This window comes from Pseudophryne corroboree, chromosome 10 (genome assembly GCF_028390025.1).
Source record: "Pseudophryne corroboree isolate aPseCor3 chromosome 10, aPseCor3.hap2, whole genome shotgun sequence".
Taxonomy (NCBI): Eukaryota; Metazoa; Chordata; class Amphibia; order Anura; family Myobatrachidae; genus Pseudophryne; species Pseudophryne corroboree.
The window spans coordinates 327235828-327259229 of NC_086453.1; the positions used below are offsets into that span (position 1 = coordinate 327235828).

Below are 23402 nucleotides of genomic sequence, written 5' to 3' on the forward strand. Positions count from 1 at the left end.
ATTGTATACTAGTATCCAATCCATCCATCTCCATTGTTTACCTGAGGTGCCTTTTAGTTGTGCCTATTAAAATATGGAGAATATGGAGAATTGTCAGCAATCGGCGTACGAGGTTACATCCAGAAAATGTGGAGAAGATGATGTTCATTAAAATGAATTATAATCAATTCCTCCGCGGAGACATTGACCAGCAGCAATTGCCTCCACAAAGTACACAGGGAGCTGAGATGGTGGATTCCAGTGGGGACGAATTGATAATCTGTGAGGAGGGGGATGTACACGGTGATATATCGGAGGGTGAAGATGAGGTGGACATCTTGCCTCTGTAGAGCCAGTTTGTGCAAGGAGAGATTAATTGCTTCTTTTTTGGGGGGGGTCCAAACCAACCCGTCATATCAGTCACAGTCGTGTGGCAGACCCTGTCACTGAAATGATGGGTTGGTTAAAGTGTGCATGTCCTGTTTTGTTTATACAACATAAGGGTGGGTGGGAGGGCCCAAGGACAATTCCATCTTGCACCTCTTTTTTCTTTTCTTTTTCTTTGCATCATGTGCTGATTGGGGAGGGTTTTTTGGAAGGGACATCCTGCGTGACACTGCAGTGCCACTCCTAGATGGGCCCGGTGTTTGTGTCGGCCACTAGGGTCGCTAATCTTACTCACACAGTCAGCTACCTCATTGCGCCTCTTTTTTTCTTTGCGTCATGTGCTGTTTGGGGAGGGTTTTTTGGAAGGGACATCCTGCGTGACACTGCAGTGCCACTCCTAGATGGGCCCGGTGTTTGTGTCGGCCACTAGGGTCGCTAATCTTACTCACACAGTCAGCTACCTCATTGCGCCTCTTTTTTTCTTTGCGTCATGTGCTGTTTGGGGAGGGTTTTTTGGAAGGGACATCCTGCGTGACACTGCAGTGCCACTCCTAGATGGGCCCGGTGTTTGTGTCGGCCACTAGGGTCGCTAATCTTACTCACACAGTCAGCTACCTCATTGCGCCTCTTTTTTTCTTTGCGTCATGTGCTGTTTGGGGAGGGTTTTTTGGAAGGGACATCCTGCGTGACACTGCAGTGCCACTCCTAGATGTGCCCGGTGTTTGTGTCGGCCACTAGGGTCGCTAATCTTACTCACACAGCTACCTCATTGCGCCTCTTTTTTTCTTTGCGTCATGTGCTGTTTGGGGAGGGTTTTTTGGAAGGGCCATCCTGCGTGACACTGCAGTGCCACTCCTAGATGGGCCCGGTGTTTGTGTCGGCCACTAGGGTCGCTAATCTTACTCACACAGTCAGCTACCTCATTGCGCCTCTTTTTTTCTTTGCGTCATGTGCTGTTTGGGGAGGGTTTTTTGGAAGGGACATCCTGCGTGACACTGCAGTGCCACTCCTAGATGGGCCCGGTGTTTGTGTCGGCCACTAGGGTCGCTAATCTTACTCACACAGTCAGCTACCTCATTGCGCCTCTTTTTTTCTTTGCGTCATGTGCTGTTTGGGGAGGGTTTTTTGGAAGGGCCATCCTGCGTGACACTGCAGTGCCACTCCTAGATGGGCCCGGTGTTTGTGTCGGCCACTAGGGTCGCTAATCTTACTCACACAGCTACCTCATTGCGCCTCTTTTTTTCTTTGCGTCATGTGCTGTTTGGGGAGGGTTTTTTGGAAGGGCCATCCTGCGTGACACTGCAGTGCCACTCCTAGATGGGCCCGGTGTTTGTGTCGGCCACTAGGGTCGCTAATCTTACTCACACAGCTACCTCATTGCGCCTCTTTTTTTCTTTGCGTCATGTGCTGTTTGGGGAGGGTTTTTTGGAAGGGACATCCTGCGTGACACTGCAGTGCCACTCCTAGATGGGCCCGGTGTTTGTGTCGGCCACTAGGGTCGCTTATCTTACTCACACAGCGACCTCGGTGCAAATTTTAGGACTAAAAATAATATTGTGAGGTGTGAGGTATTCAGAATAGACTGAAAATGAGTGTAAATTATGGTTTTTGAGGTTAATAATACTTTGGGATCAAAATGACCCCCAAATTCTATGATTTAAGCTGTTTTTTAGTGTTTTTGGAAAAAAACACCCGAATCCAAAACACACCCGAATCCGACAAAAGAAATTCGGTGAGGTTTTGCCAAAACGCGTTCGAACCCAAAACACGGCCGCGGAACCGAACCCAAAACCAAAACACAAAACCCGAAAAATTTCAGGCGCTCATCTCTACAAAAATCCACCGCATGTCGCTGGGGCTCCACAGGCGGAGCTAGGCCCGGTGGGGGCACGCCTTCGTAAGTTCAGCCACAAGTGGGTTCACTCCCTGTTAGATCCCTGGGCAATAGATATTGTGTCTCAGGGATACAAGCTGGACTTTGAGAAGATGCCCTCTCACCGATGGCCCTGCCGGCTTCCCCCCACGAGAGGGAAACAGTGTTAACTGCAATTCACAAATTGTATCTTCAACAGGTGGTGGTCAAGGATCCCCTCCTTCAACAAGGAGGGGGTTATTATTCGACCATGTTGTAGTTCCGAAACCAGACGGTTCGGTCAGACCCATATTGAATTTAAAGTCCCTGAACATATACCTGAAAAGGTTCAAGTTCAAGATGGAATCGCTAAGAGCGGTCATTGCAAGCCTGAAAGGGGGAGATTTTATGGTGACTCGGGACATAAAGGATGCATACCTTCATGTCCCCATTTATCCACCTCATCAGGCGTACCTCAGAATTGCGGTACGGGATTGTCATTACCAATTTCAGACGTTGCCGTTTGGTCTCTCCACGGCCTTGAGAATATTCGCCAAGGTAATGGCGGAAATGATGGTGCTCCTGCGGAAGCAAGGTGTCACTATTATCACGTACTTGGACGATCTCCTCATAAAAGCGAGATCAAGAGAGCAGTTGCTGAACATCGTATCACTTTCTCTGGAAGTGTAACGGCAACACGGCTGGATTCTATATATTCCAAAGTCGTAGTTGGTTCCTACAGCTCATCTGCTTCTCCTAGGCATGATCCTAGACACAGACCAGAAAAGGGTTTATCTCCCGATAGAGAGAGCTCAGGAGCTCGTGACACTGGTCAGGAATCTATTAAAACCAAAACAGGTGTCAGTGCATCACTGCACTCGAGTCCTGGGAAGGAGGGTGGCATCGTACGGGGCCATTCCCTTCAGCAGGTTCCATGCGAGGACCTTCCAATGGGACTTACTGGACAAGTGATCCGGATCACATCTTCAGATTAATCACCTTATCCCCCAGGGCCAGGGTGTCTCTCCTGTGGTGGCTGCAGAGTGCTCACCTTCTCGAAGGTCGCAGATTCGGCATTCAGGACTGGGTCCTGGTGACCACGGATGCAAGCCTCCGAGGGTGGGGGGCAGTCACACAGGGAAGAAATTTCCAAGGTCTGTGGTCAAGTCAAGAGACTTGCCTTCACATCAATATCCTGGAACTAAGGGCCATATACAACGCCCTAAGTCAAGCGGAGACCCTGCTTCGCGACCAACCGGTTCTGATTCAGTTAGAAAATATCACCGCAGTGGCTCATGTAAACCGCCAAGGCGGCACAAGGAGCAGGGTGGCGATGGTAAAAGCCACCAGAATTCTTCACTGGGCGGAGAATCACGTAAGCGAACTGTCAGCAGTGTTCATTCCGGGAGTGGACAACTGGGAAGCAGACTTCCTCAGTAGGCACGACCTCCACCCGGGAGAGTGGGGACTTCATCAAGAAGTCTTCATGCAGATTGCAAGTCAGTGGGAACTGCCACAGGTGGACATGATGGCATCCCGCCTCAACAAAAAGCTGCAGAGATATTGCGCCAGGTCAAGAGACCCTCAGGCGATAGCTGTGGACGCACTGGTGACATCGTGGGTGTTCCCGTCGGTTTATGTATTTCCTCCTCTTCCTCTCATACCCAAGGTGCTGAGAATCACAAGGAAAAGAGGAGTGAGAACAATACTCTTTGTTCCGGATTGGCCAAGAAGGACTTGGTATCCAGATCTGCAAGAAATGCTCACAGAGGACCCGTGGCCTCTGCCTCTAAGACAGGACTTGTGCAACAGGGGCCCTGTCTGTTCCTAGACTTACCGCGGCTGCGTTTGACGGCATGGCGGTTGAACGCCGGATCCTAGCAGAAAAAGGCATTCCGGATGAGGTCATTCCTACGCTGATAGAGGCTAGGAAGGATGTGACGGCTCAACATTATCACCGTATATGGCGAAAATATGTTGCTTGGTGTGAGGCCAGGAATGCCCCTACGGAGGAATTCCAGCTGGGCCGTTTTCCTACAATTCCTTCAGTCGGGAGTGACTTTGGGCCTGAAATTGGGTTCCATTAAGGTCCAGATTTCGGCCCTATCCATTTTCTTTAAAAAAACAAAAAAAAACAAAAAACTGGCTTCTCTTCCTGAAGTTCAGACGTTGTAAAGGGAGTGCTGCATATTCAGCCCCCTTTTGTGCCTCCAGTGGCACCTTGGGATCTTAACGTAATGTTGAGTTTCCTGAAGTCACACTGGTTTGAGCCACTCAAAACCGCAGAGTTAAAATTTCTCACGTGGAAGGTGGTCATGCTATTAGCCTTGGCTTCAGCTAGGCGTGTGTCAGAATTAGCGGCTTTGTCACATAAAAGCCCCTATCTGGTTTTCCATATGGACAGGGCATAATTGCGGATCCGTCCACAATTTCTGCTAAAAGTGGTGTCATCTTTTCATATGAACCAACCTATTGTGTGCCTGTGGCTAATCGTGACTTGGAGGATTCCGAGTTGCTGGATGTGGTCAGGGCTTTGAAGGTTTATGTAGCCAGAACGGCTAGAGTCAGGAAAACTGAGTCGCTGTTTATCCTGTATGCATCCAACAAGCTGGGTGCTCCTGCTTCAAAGCAAACTATTGCTCGCTGGATCTGTAACACGATTCAGCAGGCTCATTCTGCGGCTGGTTTGCCGTTTCCAAAATCAGTAAAAGCCCACTCCACAAGGAAGGTTGGCTCTTCTTGGGCGGCTGCCCGAGGGGTCTCGGCATTACAGCTTTGCCGAGCAGCTACTTGGTCAGGTTCAAACACACTTGCAAAGTTTTACAAGTTTGATACCCTGGCTGAGGAGGACCTTGTGTTTGCTCATTCGGTGCTGCAGAGTCATCCACACTCTCCCGCCCATTTGGGAGCTTTGGTATAATCCCCATGGTCCTTACGGAGTCCCCAGCATCCACTAGGACGTTAGAGAAAATAAGATTTTACTTACCGGTAAATCTATTTCTCGTAGTCCGTAGTGGATGCTGGGCGCCCGTCCCAAGTGCGGACTTCTTCTGCAAGACTTGTATATAGTTATTGCTTCAATAAGGGTTAAGTTATGGTTGCATCAGGGTTGATCTGATGCTCCGTTGTTGTTCATACTGTTAACTGGGTAAGTTTATCACAAGTTATACGGTGTGATTGGTGTGACTGGTATGAGTCTTGCCCTGGATTCCAAAATCCTTTCCTTGTACTGTCAGCTCTTCCGGGCACAGTTTCTCTAACTGAGGTCTGGAGGAGGGACATAGAGGGAGGAGCCAGAGCACACCAGAATCTAAATTCTTTCTTAAAGTGCCGTCTCCTGCGGAGCCCGTCTATTCCCCATGGTCCTTACGGAGTCCCCAGCATCCACTACGGACTACGAGAAATAGATTTACCGGTAAGTAAAATCTTATTATTTGACATGATAAAGTGTTTCGCTGAGATTTTTATAAATATTTATCCAGTGAATGTGATTAGGGTTCAGCTGTGTCACTGTGTTCACTGGTCACTTATAGCTCTTTTACACAAAAAACCCAGCTGGGTCACAGGGTGTAATTCAGACCTGATCGCAGCAGCAAATTTGTTAGCTAATGGGCAAAACCATGGGGGTCATTCTGAGTTGATAGCTTGCTGACGATTTTCGCAGCGCAGCAATCAGGTAAAAAAACGGCAAAACTGCGCATGGATATGCACCGCAGTGCGCAGGCGCATCGTACGGGTACAAAGAGGATCGGTGCTCAGCGATGGATTTAGCAAAGATTCCATTCGCACAGCCGAACGCAAGGAGATTGACATAAAGAGGGCGTTTATGAGTGTCAACTGACCGTTTTCTGGGAGTGTTTGGGAAAATGCAGGCGTGTCCGGGCGTTTGCAGGGCGGGTGTCTGACGTCAATTCCGGCACCAAAAAGATTGAAGTGATCACAAGGGCTGAGTAAGTCCAGAGCTACTGTGAAACTGCACAAAATGTTTTTGTAGAGCTCGGCTGCAAAGGCGTTCACACACTTGCAAAGCGAAAATACACTCCCCCGTGGGCGACGACTATGCGTTTACACGGCTACTAAAAGTAGCTAGCGAGCGATCAATTCGGCATAAGGGCAAATGTGCACTGCAGGTGGGGCAGATATAACATGTGCAGAGAGAGTTAGATTTGGGTGGGTTATTTTGTTTCTGTGCAGGGTAAATACTGGCTGCTTTATTTTTACACTGCAATTTAGATTTTACACCCAAATCTAACTCTCTCTGCACATGTTATATCGCCCCACCCACCCCCCACCCCTTCCCCATTACACTGTAGGCTGGACCCGTGTTATTAGGGTTTCCCTCTGCCAGTGCTTGGGGATGATCATTCCCAATCATCTCCAAGCGCCGGATAGCCGGCTCTCCATAGACTTGTAACATGTCACCTGTTTACTCTGCCCCATTACCTGGGATCTGCCCTGGCCCAACCCTGTTTGCTACCCTAGTTGGTTTTCCGAGTCACTGGATCCGGGTTATTTTTCAGGGACCCTTTTACACTGAGCAGCACCCCGGGTTATTGCGGCATTGTAAATGTGAGTATTAGTGAATTGCTTTTATGTGGCACTGCATCTCCGTCCCTTGTTTATTTCTTTGTGGTCATTTGGGTAAATCGTTGCTTAACATGTTTTCCAGGATTTAGGTGAGGATTAGCATTATTCTGCAGTTGATCCTACTGTATAGTTTGTAATCTTTAGCGTCACAGTACATCACAATAGGCTGACATTTTATTCAGTATTGTAAAACTTTTATTATGTTTCACGGGTTGAAATTGTAATATTGGCCCTCATTCCGAGTTGATTGCTCGCTAGCTATTTTTTGCAGAGCAGCGATCAGATAGTCGCCGCCTATAGGGCAGTGTATTTTCGCTTTGCAAGTGTGCGAACGCATGTGCAGCTGAGTGGGACGAAAAAAAAGTTTTTTGCAGTTTCTGAGTAGCTCTGGACTTACTCAGTCCTTGCAATCACTTCAGCCTGTCCGGTCCCGGAATTGACATCAGACACCAGCCCTGCAAACGCTTGGGCACGCCTGCGTTTTCCCTACCACTCCCAGAAAACTGTCAGTTGACACCCATAAACGCCTTCTTCCTGTCAATCACCTTGCGATAAGTTGCGCAAATGGATTCTTTGCACAGCAACGATGCTGTTTGTACCCGTACGACGCGGGGTAACCTGATCACAATGCAGTGGAAATCTGCAGCGTGTGATCAACTCGGAATGACCCCTATTATCTATGAATTGTAGGTATTCTGTGAGCCCAGAAAAAGGAACGTCTCTGAGGGCAGGGATGCAATAAGACAGTTGTGGGCCTCACAGCATGATATTATAAGGGCCCCACATGTACAACTTAGTGGTGGAAACCCATAAATATGCACAAATAAAAGACATGAGACTATTAGTATAATATACCAAGGGAATGTTGCCTGACACTTCTTGCAGACAGGTAACCAATCTAAATATGTGCTATATAAACAGAAGATTCATGATATATATACAAACATCAATAGTATAGGAAATGTGCTTATTCTTATTTATTAACAGTTATTTTATATACAGCACACACATATTATGCAGCACTTTACAGAGAATATTTCCGTCATTTACATCAGTCCCTGTCCCACGGAGTTTACAACCTACTGTATATTCTCTACCACAGGTACACACAGATATACACTACAGTAATTTTTTTGTTGTTGTCAGAAGCCAATTAACCTACCAGTATGTGTTTGGACTATTGGAGGTGATAAAGCTAAATATTTATCTTATATAAAACCCTTTATGAGGTCTAAGAACACTGTACGCTATTTACGTATGGAGTACCGTAAGGGTACGCTCGTTGCGTAACAATCGCTTAGCCGTGGTCGAGACGCTCAAGCGTCACGTTCGCTCACGGCCAAGAGATCACAGACAGGCACGCTATTGGCTGCCGACTAACGTAATGGTTCACTATAGCGTAACGGACGCTGTATCGGGAGCGGGCTGCTCGAGCGATACAGACGCTCACGAGAATACGCTGTTGGTAACGGGCACACTTATAGGTGAGCGACTACCGTTATGCTACGCTATCAGCGTAGCGGACGCTCGAGACCACGAGGAGATCACGAGCGGCGCAGACGCTCACAATGTTAAACCTTTATATCTAAACCATAAACAATGTAATATGCTGTAAAACCTTAGTGTAGAGATAGGGTGTAGATGCAACACAGTGTAACCTTATTAACTTAAAAGCTGTTTGAGCGTCACCGACGCTCTGAGAATACTTAACACTATAAGAAATACACAGATACCGTGCTTAGGGTCCAACGCCTAATATATATATTATGAATGTTATACTTGCAAAAGAATTAATACAATACAAGTCATACACTACAATATAACATAGACTAACTAACCAGATAACTACACGGGAAATACAATACAATACAATTACGTTTTTAGAGAATACGAGAGAAAGAGGAGAAGAGAGAGAGAGATATGGCCCATAACAACAAGAAAGACAATATGATTGCAGCGAAGCTTACACATGTGAGGAACAATCGCTGTGCAGTTAGTCAATGCTGAATACCGCATGGGATGGAAGCTAGACTCCATTTTGAGAAAGCCCCCATGATTCCAAAGACTGCACCACATGGTTGAAAGGGGGAGGGGAAAATACCCGGCAGCAGCCATTTTAGATTTGCAGGTCCAAACACATGGCACTCTCTGCTACACCACAATCACATAGCAGAAGACACAAGACTCCATTTTATTCCAAAATGTCCAAGCCTCAGAACAATGCATATGTTCTGATTCTACAATTCCAAACCATCTAAATCACCTTTCACAATTTCAATCCAACTTCCTAGAACCATCTTATTCAATTTCACATTCCAAACAACTTCAGTATCTCAATAACCAGAGCATATGAGCTATCACAAGACCAGACCACCAGGTACCCACAAGTATCAGCCTGCCACTGCTACAAGCACATATTCAAAAGTACTGCATGGTCTTATTCATGATTAACAAGATATATTATAACAAACCAGCACAATCTATTTTAAATCACCATAGGCAAACAAATACCACAAATACTATGCTACAGATTGTCTACTGTTCCAATTCATCACAGACTTCACAGAGTATCAACACAAACACATATTTAAAACTATTCTATGCCAATCAGCCATGAGATATTGAGATTATGATACTTAGCCTTTTGTAAGGAGCCTGGTGATGATCCAGCCATGCTTGCTGTGTGTAAGGTAGCTGTGTGAGTGAGTTACAGTATATCTGTCCTCAGAGGCCCCCACAACTGACCCCGACCCCCCCAGACAGGAACTATCCTCCTGTGTGTCTGTTCCTGGGGGAGGGGTCTCTCTCTCTCCTTTATGATTGAGTCACTATTCTCTTTGTATATGCTGATCAGGTTCAGCCCTGAAAACTTTCTAACAAAGTGATCTTAGCTTTTATACATATAATCATATCTATCCGCTGCAATGTCCCACAACTTCACAACAGGCATCAAACTAACCCACACATCAATCTGCTTGCTTCAATACCAAACATGACGGGCGCATCTGGTTCTGTTCAAATAATACACATTCATGACATCAATTCATCAGCCAATTCTAAATCTCCATGATGTCTGGTGCCCGACATTATTATAACCATGTACTGTATGAAACAAGCGCCGAATCCATCTCCGTGCCATGTCCGAGCAAATGCGTGTGTTACTATATATTGCTGTGCTCGCTGCGCATATTTGCAAGTATAGCGACTTAAATGTGTGCAGTTTGTATGTTCTCTCTATGTAATATTTTTGACTTTGACAGTCCACCCTTTGGCAGTCACCAATAACTGCCACTTCCTAAAACATTTCAAAAAGAGAAAAATATATGTCATATGTAAATACATTTCTATGATTGGGTAAGGGAGGAGAGAAGAGAAGGTGTGAAGAGGGTATGACCTAGTGAGATAGCAGAAGCATGTGTGTATGAATCCATGTTTGGGGGGTCATGTATCATCGTGCCGTACGTGTTGTACATCAAGCTTCGAGGTATTGCGAAGTATACATTTGAATTCCTTCTTATCCCGTATTAAGGGTCTGTGGATGGGCTGTCAAACTTTACCGAGCTCTTTTCGGCTGTGGTTGTAACAAATGGGGAGCACATTTTAGTTGATGATACATGAATGGGGGAATATGTGATTGCTGATATCTGTGCCTGTATTCCCTATCGACTATGTGTGTAATTACCTGAAGGTTGTAGAGATGACGAAAAGACATAATTACGGTAAATGCAGTGGTATTCTATGTCAGGTAAATGAACATTTGTCGGTTGAAGTCTTGTTCGGTGTCTGTTGAATGCAGTCTTCTTTGTGCTTTTGCCAAAAGGCGTGTGGGCAAAAAGCTTTGTCAATGTCCATAGATTTACAAAAGTGTTGGGCTAGCGTAATTTTAAAATTTCTAGGGAAACTGGGGATCTATGGCAAAGTTCATCAAATATCTGTGTATAAGGTTGTCAAAACTTCTTCTTTAATCCATCAGTTGTCTGTATACAGGATCATCAAATTCCTCGTCCAAGTGGGTCTTTTTACCTTGGGGAAAACGGAAAAACAGGTGAAAGAAACGGACCGTAGAAATCGCATTTTCATCACATCATTGTTTCTACATTTGGGTCATAAATCAAATCCATTGGAATTACAATTTCCTCACTCCTTAAACTCATCATCCTGGTACTTCGTTTACACTTCGTTAAAGCCTGACCGCATCTAAATATCAAGCCAATCGTTATGATAACACCTAAGATACATAGGAGAAACTTCCCAACATCCATTATGACTCCTTGAGCCCATTCTCCTAAGCCAGAGAACCAATTTCGCGGGTTCAACCATGACACCCAACCAGTCAGCTCATTACCTACAGCAGCAAGAGTGAGATTGTGTCTCCTGCGAAATTCCCACTTCAGTTGGAGAATATCGTCCATCTTTTGGTCTATGACCTCGACCGGGTCCTCGGTACTATTTGTAATATATGTGCAACATTTCACGCCGTACTGCGTTGCCAGTGTGACACAATATCCACCTGTCACTGCCGCGAGATAATTGAGAATCATTCTATGCTGAACCAGTTCTGTTTTATAAGCTTGAAGTTCTCTTCCAGTATACCTAAACGTGTCATCATACATTTCTGTGATATTGTCTAACAAATTTGCGAGCGCAGATATGTATTTATAATTCAACACTCCTCTGGCGGTGCGAGTGATGTCTAACGCGATTAGAAACTGAATCCCGGTGGATTCATGGATCATGTCAGAGGCCGGATGCTCTGTTCTTTCTATCAGGTGCCGTTTAACTACGTGCTTGTAATGGGTGTGAGTATAAGGAGCTTGGGCAACACGGTGTATATCTTTCATTTTGGCATGTGATACAGTCATTACTTCAGGCAATACTTTTCCAATATAACACAATCCTTCAGAGTTTGGGGCAAGCCACTTATACGCCTTCCTCCCGCATATGAAATATGCATCATCGGGGAGAACATATGGGACGGAGTAGGACATAACCATATTACACATCTTCCATGTGAAATCTCCTACCCCTAATTCTCCCATTTGTTTAGTACACGTATCAGCTTGTACGATATGTGCGCAGTATCCTGGTGATACCTCTCCAACTCTCGTAATCCTACCTCCTAGGGTATACCTATATCGGAAAGATTTTTCTCTACTGGCTATGTGGCGTATAAGTTCTGTATCTGTCGGCATTCTATCTGCTCTATATGAAAAGGTCATGGTTTGGTTACTCCATGACACTTCCCAATTTCCCGGCTTTCGGGGATTGGAAATGTTAAAACATATGAGGGATCTATCCACATGATATTGGTGGAGCTTCAAACTAGGAGGACTGGAGATATTAAACCTCCTGTCCACCGGTCTCCCACCCTTTAGCTCAAGTACCTCCCCTATCGTTAAAGGAAATGGTACTAGTCCTGATTTGCTATGACCTTGAGGTACTTGAGAGCATACCCAACAATCTGTCTGATTTAGCACACTACCCACTAAGGAGTGATAGTCACTCAAGGGATGCCGGTCCATGTGGATATTAAAACTGGATTGGCATTTCTTGATGCATCCATCCTCAACTACGTTGTCACAGAGCCTACAGATACAGTTTTCTTCAGCTAACAATCCAAAAAAAAATGTTTACAAATAACATGGCTGTTAGATTGTTTCCGGTACTCGCCTTTGTTCGGTGCTTATGTTGCTATTGGAAATTTACACCTCCGTCTTAGTCATTGGAACCTTTCTGGTGTCAAAACTTCTTTCTCGACCTCACTGGTACTCTCACCGAAACAGACTGCTCTGGTCAACATCAGGGTCAACAGGAAAATCCATATCACAGTCTCTTGTGGCAAGTCCATCTTACAGGAGGAGAAAAGAAGAAATTTGTAATGGGGTACAGAAAAACAGTTTGAGGGGGAGAGAAACTTGTTACGATAATTAAGTTCTCTAGTCTTGTTGTTCTTCTTTTTCTGCTGTCATCTCAAAGGTGCTGTCTCTCAGTCTTCCAAACGAACATTCCGGTGATGCAATATTTCTTCCAAACCAGCGATCTTTCTGTAAGGAGCAAAAATCTTGCATTACCATTTGTCTAGCTGATGTATGACATACCATCTTTAAACCATGAAAACATGAGTGAGAAGAGAGGAAAATAAAAAAAACAAAAGAGAGAGAACAATTCATATGCATATATATATTACATAAATAAACAATGAACAACAACAGGGGAAAAAACATTTTTTTTCAAACATAAACGTTTTCTAAAACATTGTCAGATCATCAGGCTGTCATATCTACATGTCCAATGGTTTCCTTGCGCAGTCCCTCCCCCCAGCACTTCCATATTCCACTGTCTGTATCTGGCCAGAATACATTGATGCGGATAGGTCATGCTGGGGTTTGGTCGACTTCTGCCAAGACCAAGTATATATGCAATGTTTGAATCCTACCAATAATCGTCAGAGATGGGGAGAGAGAAAAAGAAACATTTCACAGATACATTTACAACGTTTCACCCGGTCATTCCTGTGTCTTCAGGGAATGACCTCCCAATTTATTAACTATAACCTCAGGCTTACCATCAGTCCTAATGATCACCTTTCCTGATTGCACATTATGGGTGTGGCTCAAAATTCTTCCTATATGATCCCTGTTTATAATTGTGTGTGTTATAATTTTGCTCATTTCTTTGTCTAGGGGGTCTGACTTTATGTGGGTTATTACAGTTGCTGGCATAATGCCCTTCTCTTCTACAATGATAACAAATCCTTGGCTTTCTCCATGTGCTAGGGGCCTGGGGTTTTGGTCGACTTGATGCCTCCTCTAGTGCTTGGATGCTCATTGCCATCAACCGTTCTCCCTACGCTTCCCTGGTTCTTTGGATATTGCGGTCATGCTCGATAGCGGACTCTCTTAATGCAGCCACCGAGATGCCTCTCCAGTGAGGTATGGAGGTTTGTACCCTGATTTTTAGTGTGTCTTTTAAGCTGTCCATTAATACAGACACAGCTACCTCTCTGTGGTGTACGTTAGTTTCAATGTCATCTATACCAGTGTACCTAGCCATATCTTGCAGAGCCCGGTGAAAATACTCTGATGCGGATTCACCTTCTTTTTGTTTTATTGTAAAGATTTTATTCCACTTTACTACTGCAGGAAAATATACTCCTAACTGTAGATTGATTCTTTTTACATTATCTTGGTTATACTTGTCTGTTAGTGGTACTTCCTCATCTAGCTTACAATCAGCGATAAATTTCAATGAATCAACATCGGGGGGTAAACATGCCCTCAAAACTGTCCTCCAATCTTTGTTATTTGGCTCTGCAGTGTTTCCTAGCACTCTAATGTATTTTTGACAAGCAACTAAGTCTTTCCTGGGATCAGGAAATTCAGACAGAATTGTTCTTAATTCTGTTCGGGAAAAGGGGCAGTACATGGCGATGTTCCTGACAGGAGTGACTCCTGTAGAGTCAGTTTTCCCATTTGGTACTGCAATTACCCTGACAGGATTAAGTCCAGTAACGTCATTTTGAATTGATTTCACGATATGAGGTACATTTGTTTGTGTGTGATGTATAATACCATACGTACCTGTGGACACGACCTCACCTGACCCTCCGTTAGGGGGTTTGATTACAGTCTTTACCGATTTGGTCGCGTCCACCTGGATGTCTTGTGTGATGGCTGCTGGAAAAGGCTCCGACATTGTGCTGGGCTCACTTTCTTGTTGGTGTTCCTGAGGAAAGTTTAACATGGGGTGCGACTTGCATGGGTTAATAGTTGTACATTTAACACTTTTATTTTTATAAACCTTATTATATTTTACACTTTCATTTTTAATACAGTTACTAAGTGCCTTTTTATCGTACAACATTGTGCCTTTCTCCGCAACCATAATCCTCTCCATTGCCATGTCTCTCCTCTCAAGATGAAAGTTAGGTATGTAAGTTACATTTCTTTGCATTTCACTTTCCTGTTGCCATAACTGTAAACAATCATTATGTTTAACTCGTTGTTTCCAGGATTTTATGAGACCGATCCTTCGCCTTAAATTATGCAATACCTCTAAGTCAAAACTACCTATCCCGGGAAATGGTGCCTTATCCCCCGCAGTCATTCGTGTCCATTCATCACAAAAGGTCTCAGTGTGGGGACCATATCTCCCCCACATTACTAACCGAGCAGACCCTCGGGGTCTGCAAGCCTCTGCAGTCTGAACCCTGACTGCTGAACGCCCCTGTGTTGTGCACTTGGCTTCCATTGTGGACCTTACACAGAAAAACTTCCTAAAATGCACCAAACACAGTCTACGTTGGAAATCCTTAAAACTCTTCCACTGAACTTCTTCTGCTCCGAGTACAACGAATCCGCCCCTTTTAGCAGACACGTGTAACCGTTACAGGCCCTATCTCTAGAGATTTTCCTGAGAAAATTCCCTTCCTTTTTCTTTACACAAATCACGCTTGCATGTGCTCCCTACAACACGTATGAGGGCAAGATTTACGTATGGATATACTACCTCATATCACGTTGCGTTATTGGTCACACATACAACCGTGCGGTCCAATCGTACCACTTATAGACACTTGTTGCCCATAAATGGTAGGATCATTGGAGTCTCCCTACTGTGCTCCAAAACAGCCAGAGCGTAATACAACGAAAACTTTATCACACTCTGTTGCACGTTTTCACTCAGACCGTGCTCATCACGTTCCACCAAAGATCACCCAGATCACTCAGTTCACAAAGCGGGATTCAATACACTCATACCGTTTTCAACCCACTATCATTCTTATAGTTTTCTGATCAGAAAAATCATTTCCCGTAGTCTGATAGCTGTCCCCAGAGGCATTACAGTAAAGTAAGGTATTTAAACTAAGTTTTGGAAAAACTGAAATCAATTTGTGCTATTATCACGTGGCTATGCTATACCGCCCCCACTAAAACAATGCTATTGTGCGATTTGAGTTTCGGTGGGCGTACCCAGGCGCTCCTTTGCGTAATATACGCTGCGTGCGTCGGCCTTTGTGTTGCGTTCGCGAGTCTCAGCCTTTTGTTAGAGACACGTGTACGCTGGCCATACAAAAATACAATTAGCACGTTTATCAATGTAGATGATCTTTAACTGTAATCATCTACCAAGCACCACACAGGTCTTTCCTTGTATCTCAGGCGAAGCTGTGCGTGTGTTTTACAAATTACCCCTTAATGTATCGTTTTTACTCTTTTACTACCAATAGCACAAATCTTTCTCAGCACGTTATCAATTGTGAAATGGCAAACAGGAGAGTGACATGAAAATATATGAAAAAGAAATGCAGCTATATGCGTGTGTACGCAAAACAGAAATAAAACAGTTTTAAAAGATACTAGCGTGTTGTTCTTACCTCCGGTTCCCGGATTCCTTCAGCACCCTTTACTAAGCGAAGCAGACGCTTATCCCGTCAGCACTGCGAAGAATATGATCTCCCGCCCTTTGCTGATGGATAATGTCTGCTGAAATTACCTAGCAGAGATATGTGAAGGACTGGACGAGCAGCCAATTGATAAAGCTAAATATTTATCTTATATAAAACCCTTTATGAGGTCTAAGAACACTGTACGCTATTTACGTATGGAGTACCGTAAGGGTACGCTCGTTGCGTAACAATCGCTTAGCCGTGGTCGAGACGCTCAAGCGTCACGTTCGCTCACGGCCAGGAGATCACAGACAGGCACGCTATTGGCTGCCGACTAACGTAATGGTTCACTATAGCGTAACGGACGCTGTATCGGGAGCGGGCTGCTCGAGCGATACAGACGCTCACGAGAATACGCTGTTGGTAACGGGCACACTTATAGGTGAGCGACTACCGTTATGCTACGCTATCAGCGTAGCGGACGCTCGAGACCACGAGGAGATCACGAGCGGCGCAGACGCTCACAATGTTAAACCTTTATATCTAAACCATAAACAATGTAATATGCTGTAAAACCTTAGTGTAGAGATAGGGTGTAGATGCAACACAGTGTAACCTTATTAACTTAAAAGCTGTTTGAGCGTCACCGACGCTCTGAGAATACTTAACACTATAAGAAATACACAGATACCGTGCTTAGGGTCCAACGCCTAATATATATATTATGAATGTTATACTTGCAAAAGAATTAATACAATACAAGTCATACACTACAATATAACATAGACTAACTAACCAGATAACTACACGGGAAATACAATACAATACAATTACGTTTTTAGAGAATACGAGAGAAAGAGGAGAAGAGAGAGAGAGAGAGAGATATGGCCCATAACAACAAGAAAGACAATATGATTGCAGCGAAGCTTACGCATGTGAGGAACAATCGCTGTGCAGTTAGTCAATGCTGAATACCGCATGGGATGGAAGCTAGACTCCATTTTGAGAAAGCCCCCATGATTCCAAAGACTGCACCACATGGTTGAAAGGGGGAGGGGAAAATACCCGGCAGCAGCCATTTTAGATTTGCAGGTCCAAACACATGGCACTCTCTGCTACACCACAATCACATAGCAGAAGACACAAGACTCCATTTTATTCCAAAATGTCCAAGCCTCAGAACAATGCATATGTTCTGATTCTACAATTCCAAACCATCTAAATCACCTTTCACAATTTCAATCCAACTTCCTAGAACCATCTTATTCAATTTCACATTCCAAACAACTTCAGTATCTCAATAACCAGAGCATATGAGCTATCACAAGACCAGACCACCAGGTACCCACAAGTATCAGCCTGCCACTGCTACAAGCACATATTCAAAAGTACTGCATGGTCTTATTCATGATTAACAAGATATATTATAACAAACCAGCACAATCTATTTTAAATCACCATAGGCAAACAAATACCACAAATACTATGCTACAGATTGTCTACTGTTCCAATTCATCACAGACTTCACAGAGTATCAACACAAACACATATTTAAAACTATTCTATGCCAATCAGCCATGAGATATTGAGATTATGATACTTAGCCTTTTGTAAGGAGCCTGGTGATGATCCAGCCATGCTTGCTGTGTGTAAGGTAGCTGTGTGAGTGAGTTACAGTATATCTGTCCTCAGAGGCCCCCACAACTGACCCCGACCCCCCCAGACAGGAACTATCCTCCTGTGTGTCTGTTCCTGGGGGAGGGGTCTCTCTCTCTCCTTTATGATTGAGTCACTATTCTCTTTGTATATGCTGATCAGGTTCAGCCCTGAAAACTTTCTAACAAAGTGATCTTAGCTTTTATACATATAATCATATCTATCCGCTGCAATGTCCCACAACTTCACAACAGGCATCAAACTAACCCACACATCAATCTGCTTGCTTCAATACCAAACATGACGGGCGCATCTGGTTCTGTTCAAATAATACACATTCATGACATCAATTCATCAGCCAATTCTAAATCTCCATGATGTCTGGTGCCCGACATTATTATAACCATGTACTGTATGAAACAAGCGCCGAATCCATCTCCGTGCCATGTCCGAGCAAATGCGTGTGTTACTATATATTGCTGTGCTCGCTGCGCATATTTGCAAGTATAGCGACTTAAATGTGTGCAGTTTGTATGTTCTCTCTATGTAATATTTTTGACTTTGACAGAGGTAACTGGAGTACCCAGGGGAAACCTAGACAAACACTGACAGAACATACAAACTCCACACAGACTGAAGCTTGGTGGGAATCTTACCCATAACCCCAGGGCTGTGAGGAACCAATGCTTACCACTACATCAACCTTGCTATTTTGTACATTTCTATATGAACTTGTAAATGTCAGATTGTTTTCAACTTTAATTAAAAAAAAGTTATTATGTAGCAGGCTGTAAAGCGAAATCATTAGCTCTTATCTTGGTTATCGCTGTTATAGGAGACTCTGAAGCAGTCTGGCCGCGCAGGTCCCGATATACAGAATGAATTTCCACAGGCTGAAGAGTATCCCACTGATCTTGATGTGACCGAAGAACCGTTGGTTTCTAGATCACGTCCCAGGGATCTATCCAGAAGTCCACAAAGAAATGTGTCCACTACATCCTTAGTGGGAAGTCTGTCCGATATACAGGGAGAAAGTCAAATGGAGACAGAGGTATTAAGCAGATACATTTACTTAAGTTTTCCCAACAGGTCATTCCTTCAGGATTTCTGTCTGTGGAAGCAGGTGAGATAATTACTAGTGCAGACAAACTGTGGCAGTTGCTCTATCATTCCTGAGAGATAATTATATCAGGTGCTAGAAAGGGGGAGGGGTCACAGACAAACAGCAGACAGAGAGGGGGGGGGGTGCTTTTTTCCCACCTGGTATCCCCCAGCACACTTAAAATTACCTATTACCATACCTGAACCTATATGGTAATAGAATTTCAGAGAGTTGGTCACATGTTTGCAAAGACATGTTTAGCTGCTGAGCCGCGCCAAGGCCTCTCCGATATCAACAGTCCTAACACTACATAATAGCAGTGCCCATATAGGGCCATGTGATTTGTCTACAGTAAAGCCTTATGATAAAGGTTAATACTAAAACACATCCAGACAGAGAGCTGTGTTTTAGTATTAGCCTTTATCATGAGGCCTTACTGTAGACAAATCACATGGCCCTATGTGGGCACTGCTATTATGTAGAGTTAGGACTGCTGATATCGGAGAGGCCTTGGTGCGGTTCAGCAGCTAAACATGTCTTTGCAAACACGTGACCAACTCTCTGAAATTCTATTACCATATAGGTTCAGGTATGGTTACAGGCAGCGACGGACTGGGGCCTTGATTCAGCCATGGCATTTGTGAACGTGAGCGCACACGTCACAGGGCATGCGCCGCACGACATAAAGGGGGCGTGCCGCGAGTCATGGGGCCATGGACTCGTTGCACGCCCTCATTAACATGACAACGGTTGATGGGGGGGGGGTGTGCCGCGAGTTCGGGGGCGTGGACTTGCAGCACGCCCCCATTTCCATGGAGACCATGGAACCAGAGAGCCGGGGTCTGCGCTGCGTGCGGCCTTCCCGGCTCTCTGAGTGACCGATTCGGCCCTCCTGCCCATCAGCCCTTCTGGCATGTGCCAGAAGTGCCAGATGGCCAGTCCGGCCATAGTTACAGGTAATTTTTTAGTGTGCTGGGGGGATACCCTCTCTGTCTAAGATAATTACTGACCCAGCAGAATTTATTGACTTACTTGTGTGTGATTAAAGAAATCTAGAAAACATGTCTTGCTGGTGGTACTTGCATCTAAAGATGGTCCCATTATTTGAGTTGGACAAACAAAATTGATGTGACGGATGAGATGTAGATGATATATTCTGTTATTCTGCAGTAACTCATGTGTGTGTTCACTTCACAAGCAGAGCCTGAATGATGATGTCGCTGTAGAAGACCAGTCTGGGACCTTCTCAGCAGGACATGAAAATCAGGGACCAGCTGATAGATCTGTGGGAGAGTTTAATGACAGAAGTAAACTCATACATAGACTGCAAGACAACATAGAGATGATAAAGAAGGATTATGAGATGTCAAAAGGTGACTGCTGTTGTTTCTTTTACTATACTAAGGCCACCAAAAATCCAAAAGGTTTAGTATTTGGTGGATCTAGAATGGTCTGACGTTACAGCCACAAGATGAGGACAGGGCTGCATGTGGCAGGGGGAATGTCATAATATGAGGAGGGGAATGGAGGCAGCAGGAAGCCACAGACTGGGAGTTATAAGGTGGAAGGTCACCAGCAGCACAGAGCATATCAGGAGATGAGTGTTGTGTTAGTGAGGGCAGGGCTGTAGGAGTAGTGGACTGGAGGCAGCAGGAGCCACATACTGAGTGTTACTGTATATAGTGGGAGGAGCAGGGTCCCCAGCAGCACAGAGTATATCAGGAGATGAGTGATGTGTCAGTGAGGACAGGGCTGCATGTGACAGGAGCAGTGACATGATGTGAGGAGGGGAATAGATGCAGCAGGAGCCACAAACTGAGAATTATATAGTGAGAGGAGCAGGGTCGCCAGCAGCACAGAGTATATCAGTAGAGGAGTGCTGTGTTATTGAGGGAAGGGCTGCATGTGACAGGGGCAGTGACATGATGGGAGTAGTGGAATGGAGGCAGCAGGAAGTCACAGACTGTGAGTTACATATAACGTGAAGGAGCAGGGTCCTGAAAAGCACAAAGCAGTGGAAACTGGTGGCTTGGGTTGGGTTGGAAATGAGGATATAAAATACACATTATTTTTAGTGGTGCTTTAAGGTTAAGGCTGTGAAAGTCAAATATAATGAGACAATCTCTCTAAAATGTGCTATTACAGTACAGCATACACAGCACTGCATAGTAACAGTGTATAATATCTTTTTCAGGTGTTATTTCATCTCTGCAAAAATTAGTTTCATCCAGTGAGTACAAGCTCAAGAAAAGTGAATGTGAAAAACAGGTTTTACAAAGAGAACTGATGGAAAGAGCACTACAAATACAAGCCATGTCTAACAAGGTACAGGCAGCTGATAATTACGCTCTCCCTTACATAGGGCCTGATTCACAGGCGGAAGCAAATCCCATCGCCGCTGTGTCTTTATACGCAGCAGTACTGAGAGGATATGCCAATGTCGCAGCGCCCTATGGTTACTGAGAATGTCCAACGGCAACTAAGATGCTGGGCCAGAACCAGAGCATATGAGGACGCAGTCGCTGACGGCAGAACGTCCCCGGAACAGTTGCAACACGCCTGCACTTAAGTAGCCACCAGCCTCGCTTCCCCCGTTACTTCCAAAAAATAGTCAAGGTCTGTCAATCACTCTGCATCATAATCCACAAGACCACGATAGGTGGAACATGTGCAGCGTAGCTCAGATGTATGCGCTGTACATAAGACATCGGCCACCTGTGAAAATATCGTCACTGCCTCCACCTCTGAATTGGCTCGTAGGGAGATATTTATCAAACCATCTGAAAAGGACAAGTGAATATAGCAACCAATCCGATTCTAGCTATCATTAATCTATGACATCCTATAGAACAGAGCTGGCCAAACCAGTCCTCGAGATCTACCAACAGTTCACATTTTCCAGACCTCCTAGCTGGTGCACAGGTGTAGTAATTACTAATTAAGATGTGCTGCATTCATTCCTAACTGACAATTCTACAGATCTCCAGGAAGCCTGGAAAACATGAACTGTTGGTAGATCTCGAGGACCGGTTTGGCCAGCCCTGCTATAGAATAAGAGCTAAAATCTGATTGCTTGCTGTAGGCAACAGCTCCACTAGTCCTCTTTGAGATTTGATGAATCTCCACATACTATACTGTAGTGATCCGTATTCTGTGCTGTTCTGTACTGTAGTGTACTGTAGTGATCCGCATTCTGTGCATTCTGTACTGTGCTGTAGTGATCTGCATTTTGTGCTGTTCTGTACTGTGCTGTAGTGATCTGCATTCTGTGCTGTTTTGTAGTGATCTGCATTCTGTACTGTGCTGTAGTGATCTGCATTCTGTGCTGTTCTGTAGTGATCTGCATTCTGTACTGTGCTGTAGTGATCTGCATTCTGTGCTGTTCTGTAGTGATCTGCATTCTGTACTGTGCTGTAGTGATCTGCATTCTGTGCTGTTCTGTAGTGATCTGCATTCTGTACTGTGCTGTAGTGATCTGCATTCTGTGCTGTTCTGTACTGTGCTGTAGTCATCTGCATTCTGTGCTGCTCTGTACTGTGCTGTAGTGATCCACATTCTGTGCTGTTCTGTACTGTGCTGTAGTGATTTGCATTCTGTACTGTTCTGTACTGTGCTGTAGTGATTTGCATTCTGTGCTGTGCTGTTCTGTACTGTTCTGTAGTCATCTGCATTCTTTGCTGTTCTGTAGTGATCCGCATTCTGTGCTATTCTGTACTGTGCTGTAGTGATCCGCATTCTGTGCTGTTCTGTAGTGTACTGTAGTGATCCACATTCTGTGCTGTTCTCTACTGTGCTGTAGTGATACGCATTCTGTGCTGTTCTGTACTGTGCTGTAGTGATCTGCATTCTGTACTGTTCTGTACTGTGCTGTAGTGATACGCATTCTGTGCTGTTCTGTACTGTGCTGTAGTGATCTGCATTCTGTACTGTTCTGTACTGTGCTGTAGTGATCTGCATTCTGTGCTGTTCTGTAGTGATCCGCATTCTGTGCATTCTGTACTGTGCTGTAGTGATTCGCATTTTGTGCTGTTCTGTACTGTGCTGTAGTGATCTGCATTCTGTGCTGTTTTGTAGTGATCTGCATTCTGTACTGTGCTGTAGTGATCTGCATTCTGTGCTGTTCTGTAGTGATCTGCATTCTGTACTGTGCTGTAGTGATCTGCATTCTGTGCTGTTCTGTAGTGATCTGCATTCTGTACTGTGCTGTAGTGATCTGCATTCTGTGCTGTTCTGTAGTGATCTGCATTCTGTACTGTGCTGTAGTGATTTGCATTCTGTGCTGTTCTGTACTGTGCTGTAGTCATCTGCATTCTGTGCTGCTCTGTACTGTGCTGTAGTGATCCACATTCTGTGCTGTTCTGTACTGTGCTGTAGTGATTTGCATTCTGTACTGTTCTGTACTGTGCTGTAGTGATTTGCATTCTGTGCTGTGCTGTTCTGTACTGTTCTGT

The 23402-nt window shown here is 44.7% G+C and overlaps 1 protein-coding gene across 11 annotated transcripts in view; it reads left to right on the forward strand.

Annotated features, from left to right (window-relative positions):
• The window catches only part of CCDC27 (coiled-coil domain containing 27), a 281519-nt gene that overhangs the window by 160400 nt on the left and 97717 nt on the right, over window positions 1-23402 (forward strand). For all 11 annotated transcript variants that reach the window (XM_063943570.1, XM_063943568.1, XM_063943573.1 and 8 more), the window contains 3 exons: window positions 18685-18900; window positions 20153-20324; window positions 21146-21276. In XM_063943570.1, the coding sequence (XP_063799640.1) occupies window positions 18685-18900; window positions 20153-20324; window positions 21146-21276 (519 nt within the window). The remainder of the gene's footprint in view (window positions 1-18684; window positions 18901-20152; window positions 20325-21145; window positions 21277-23402) is intronic.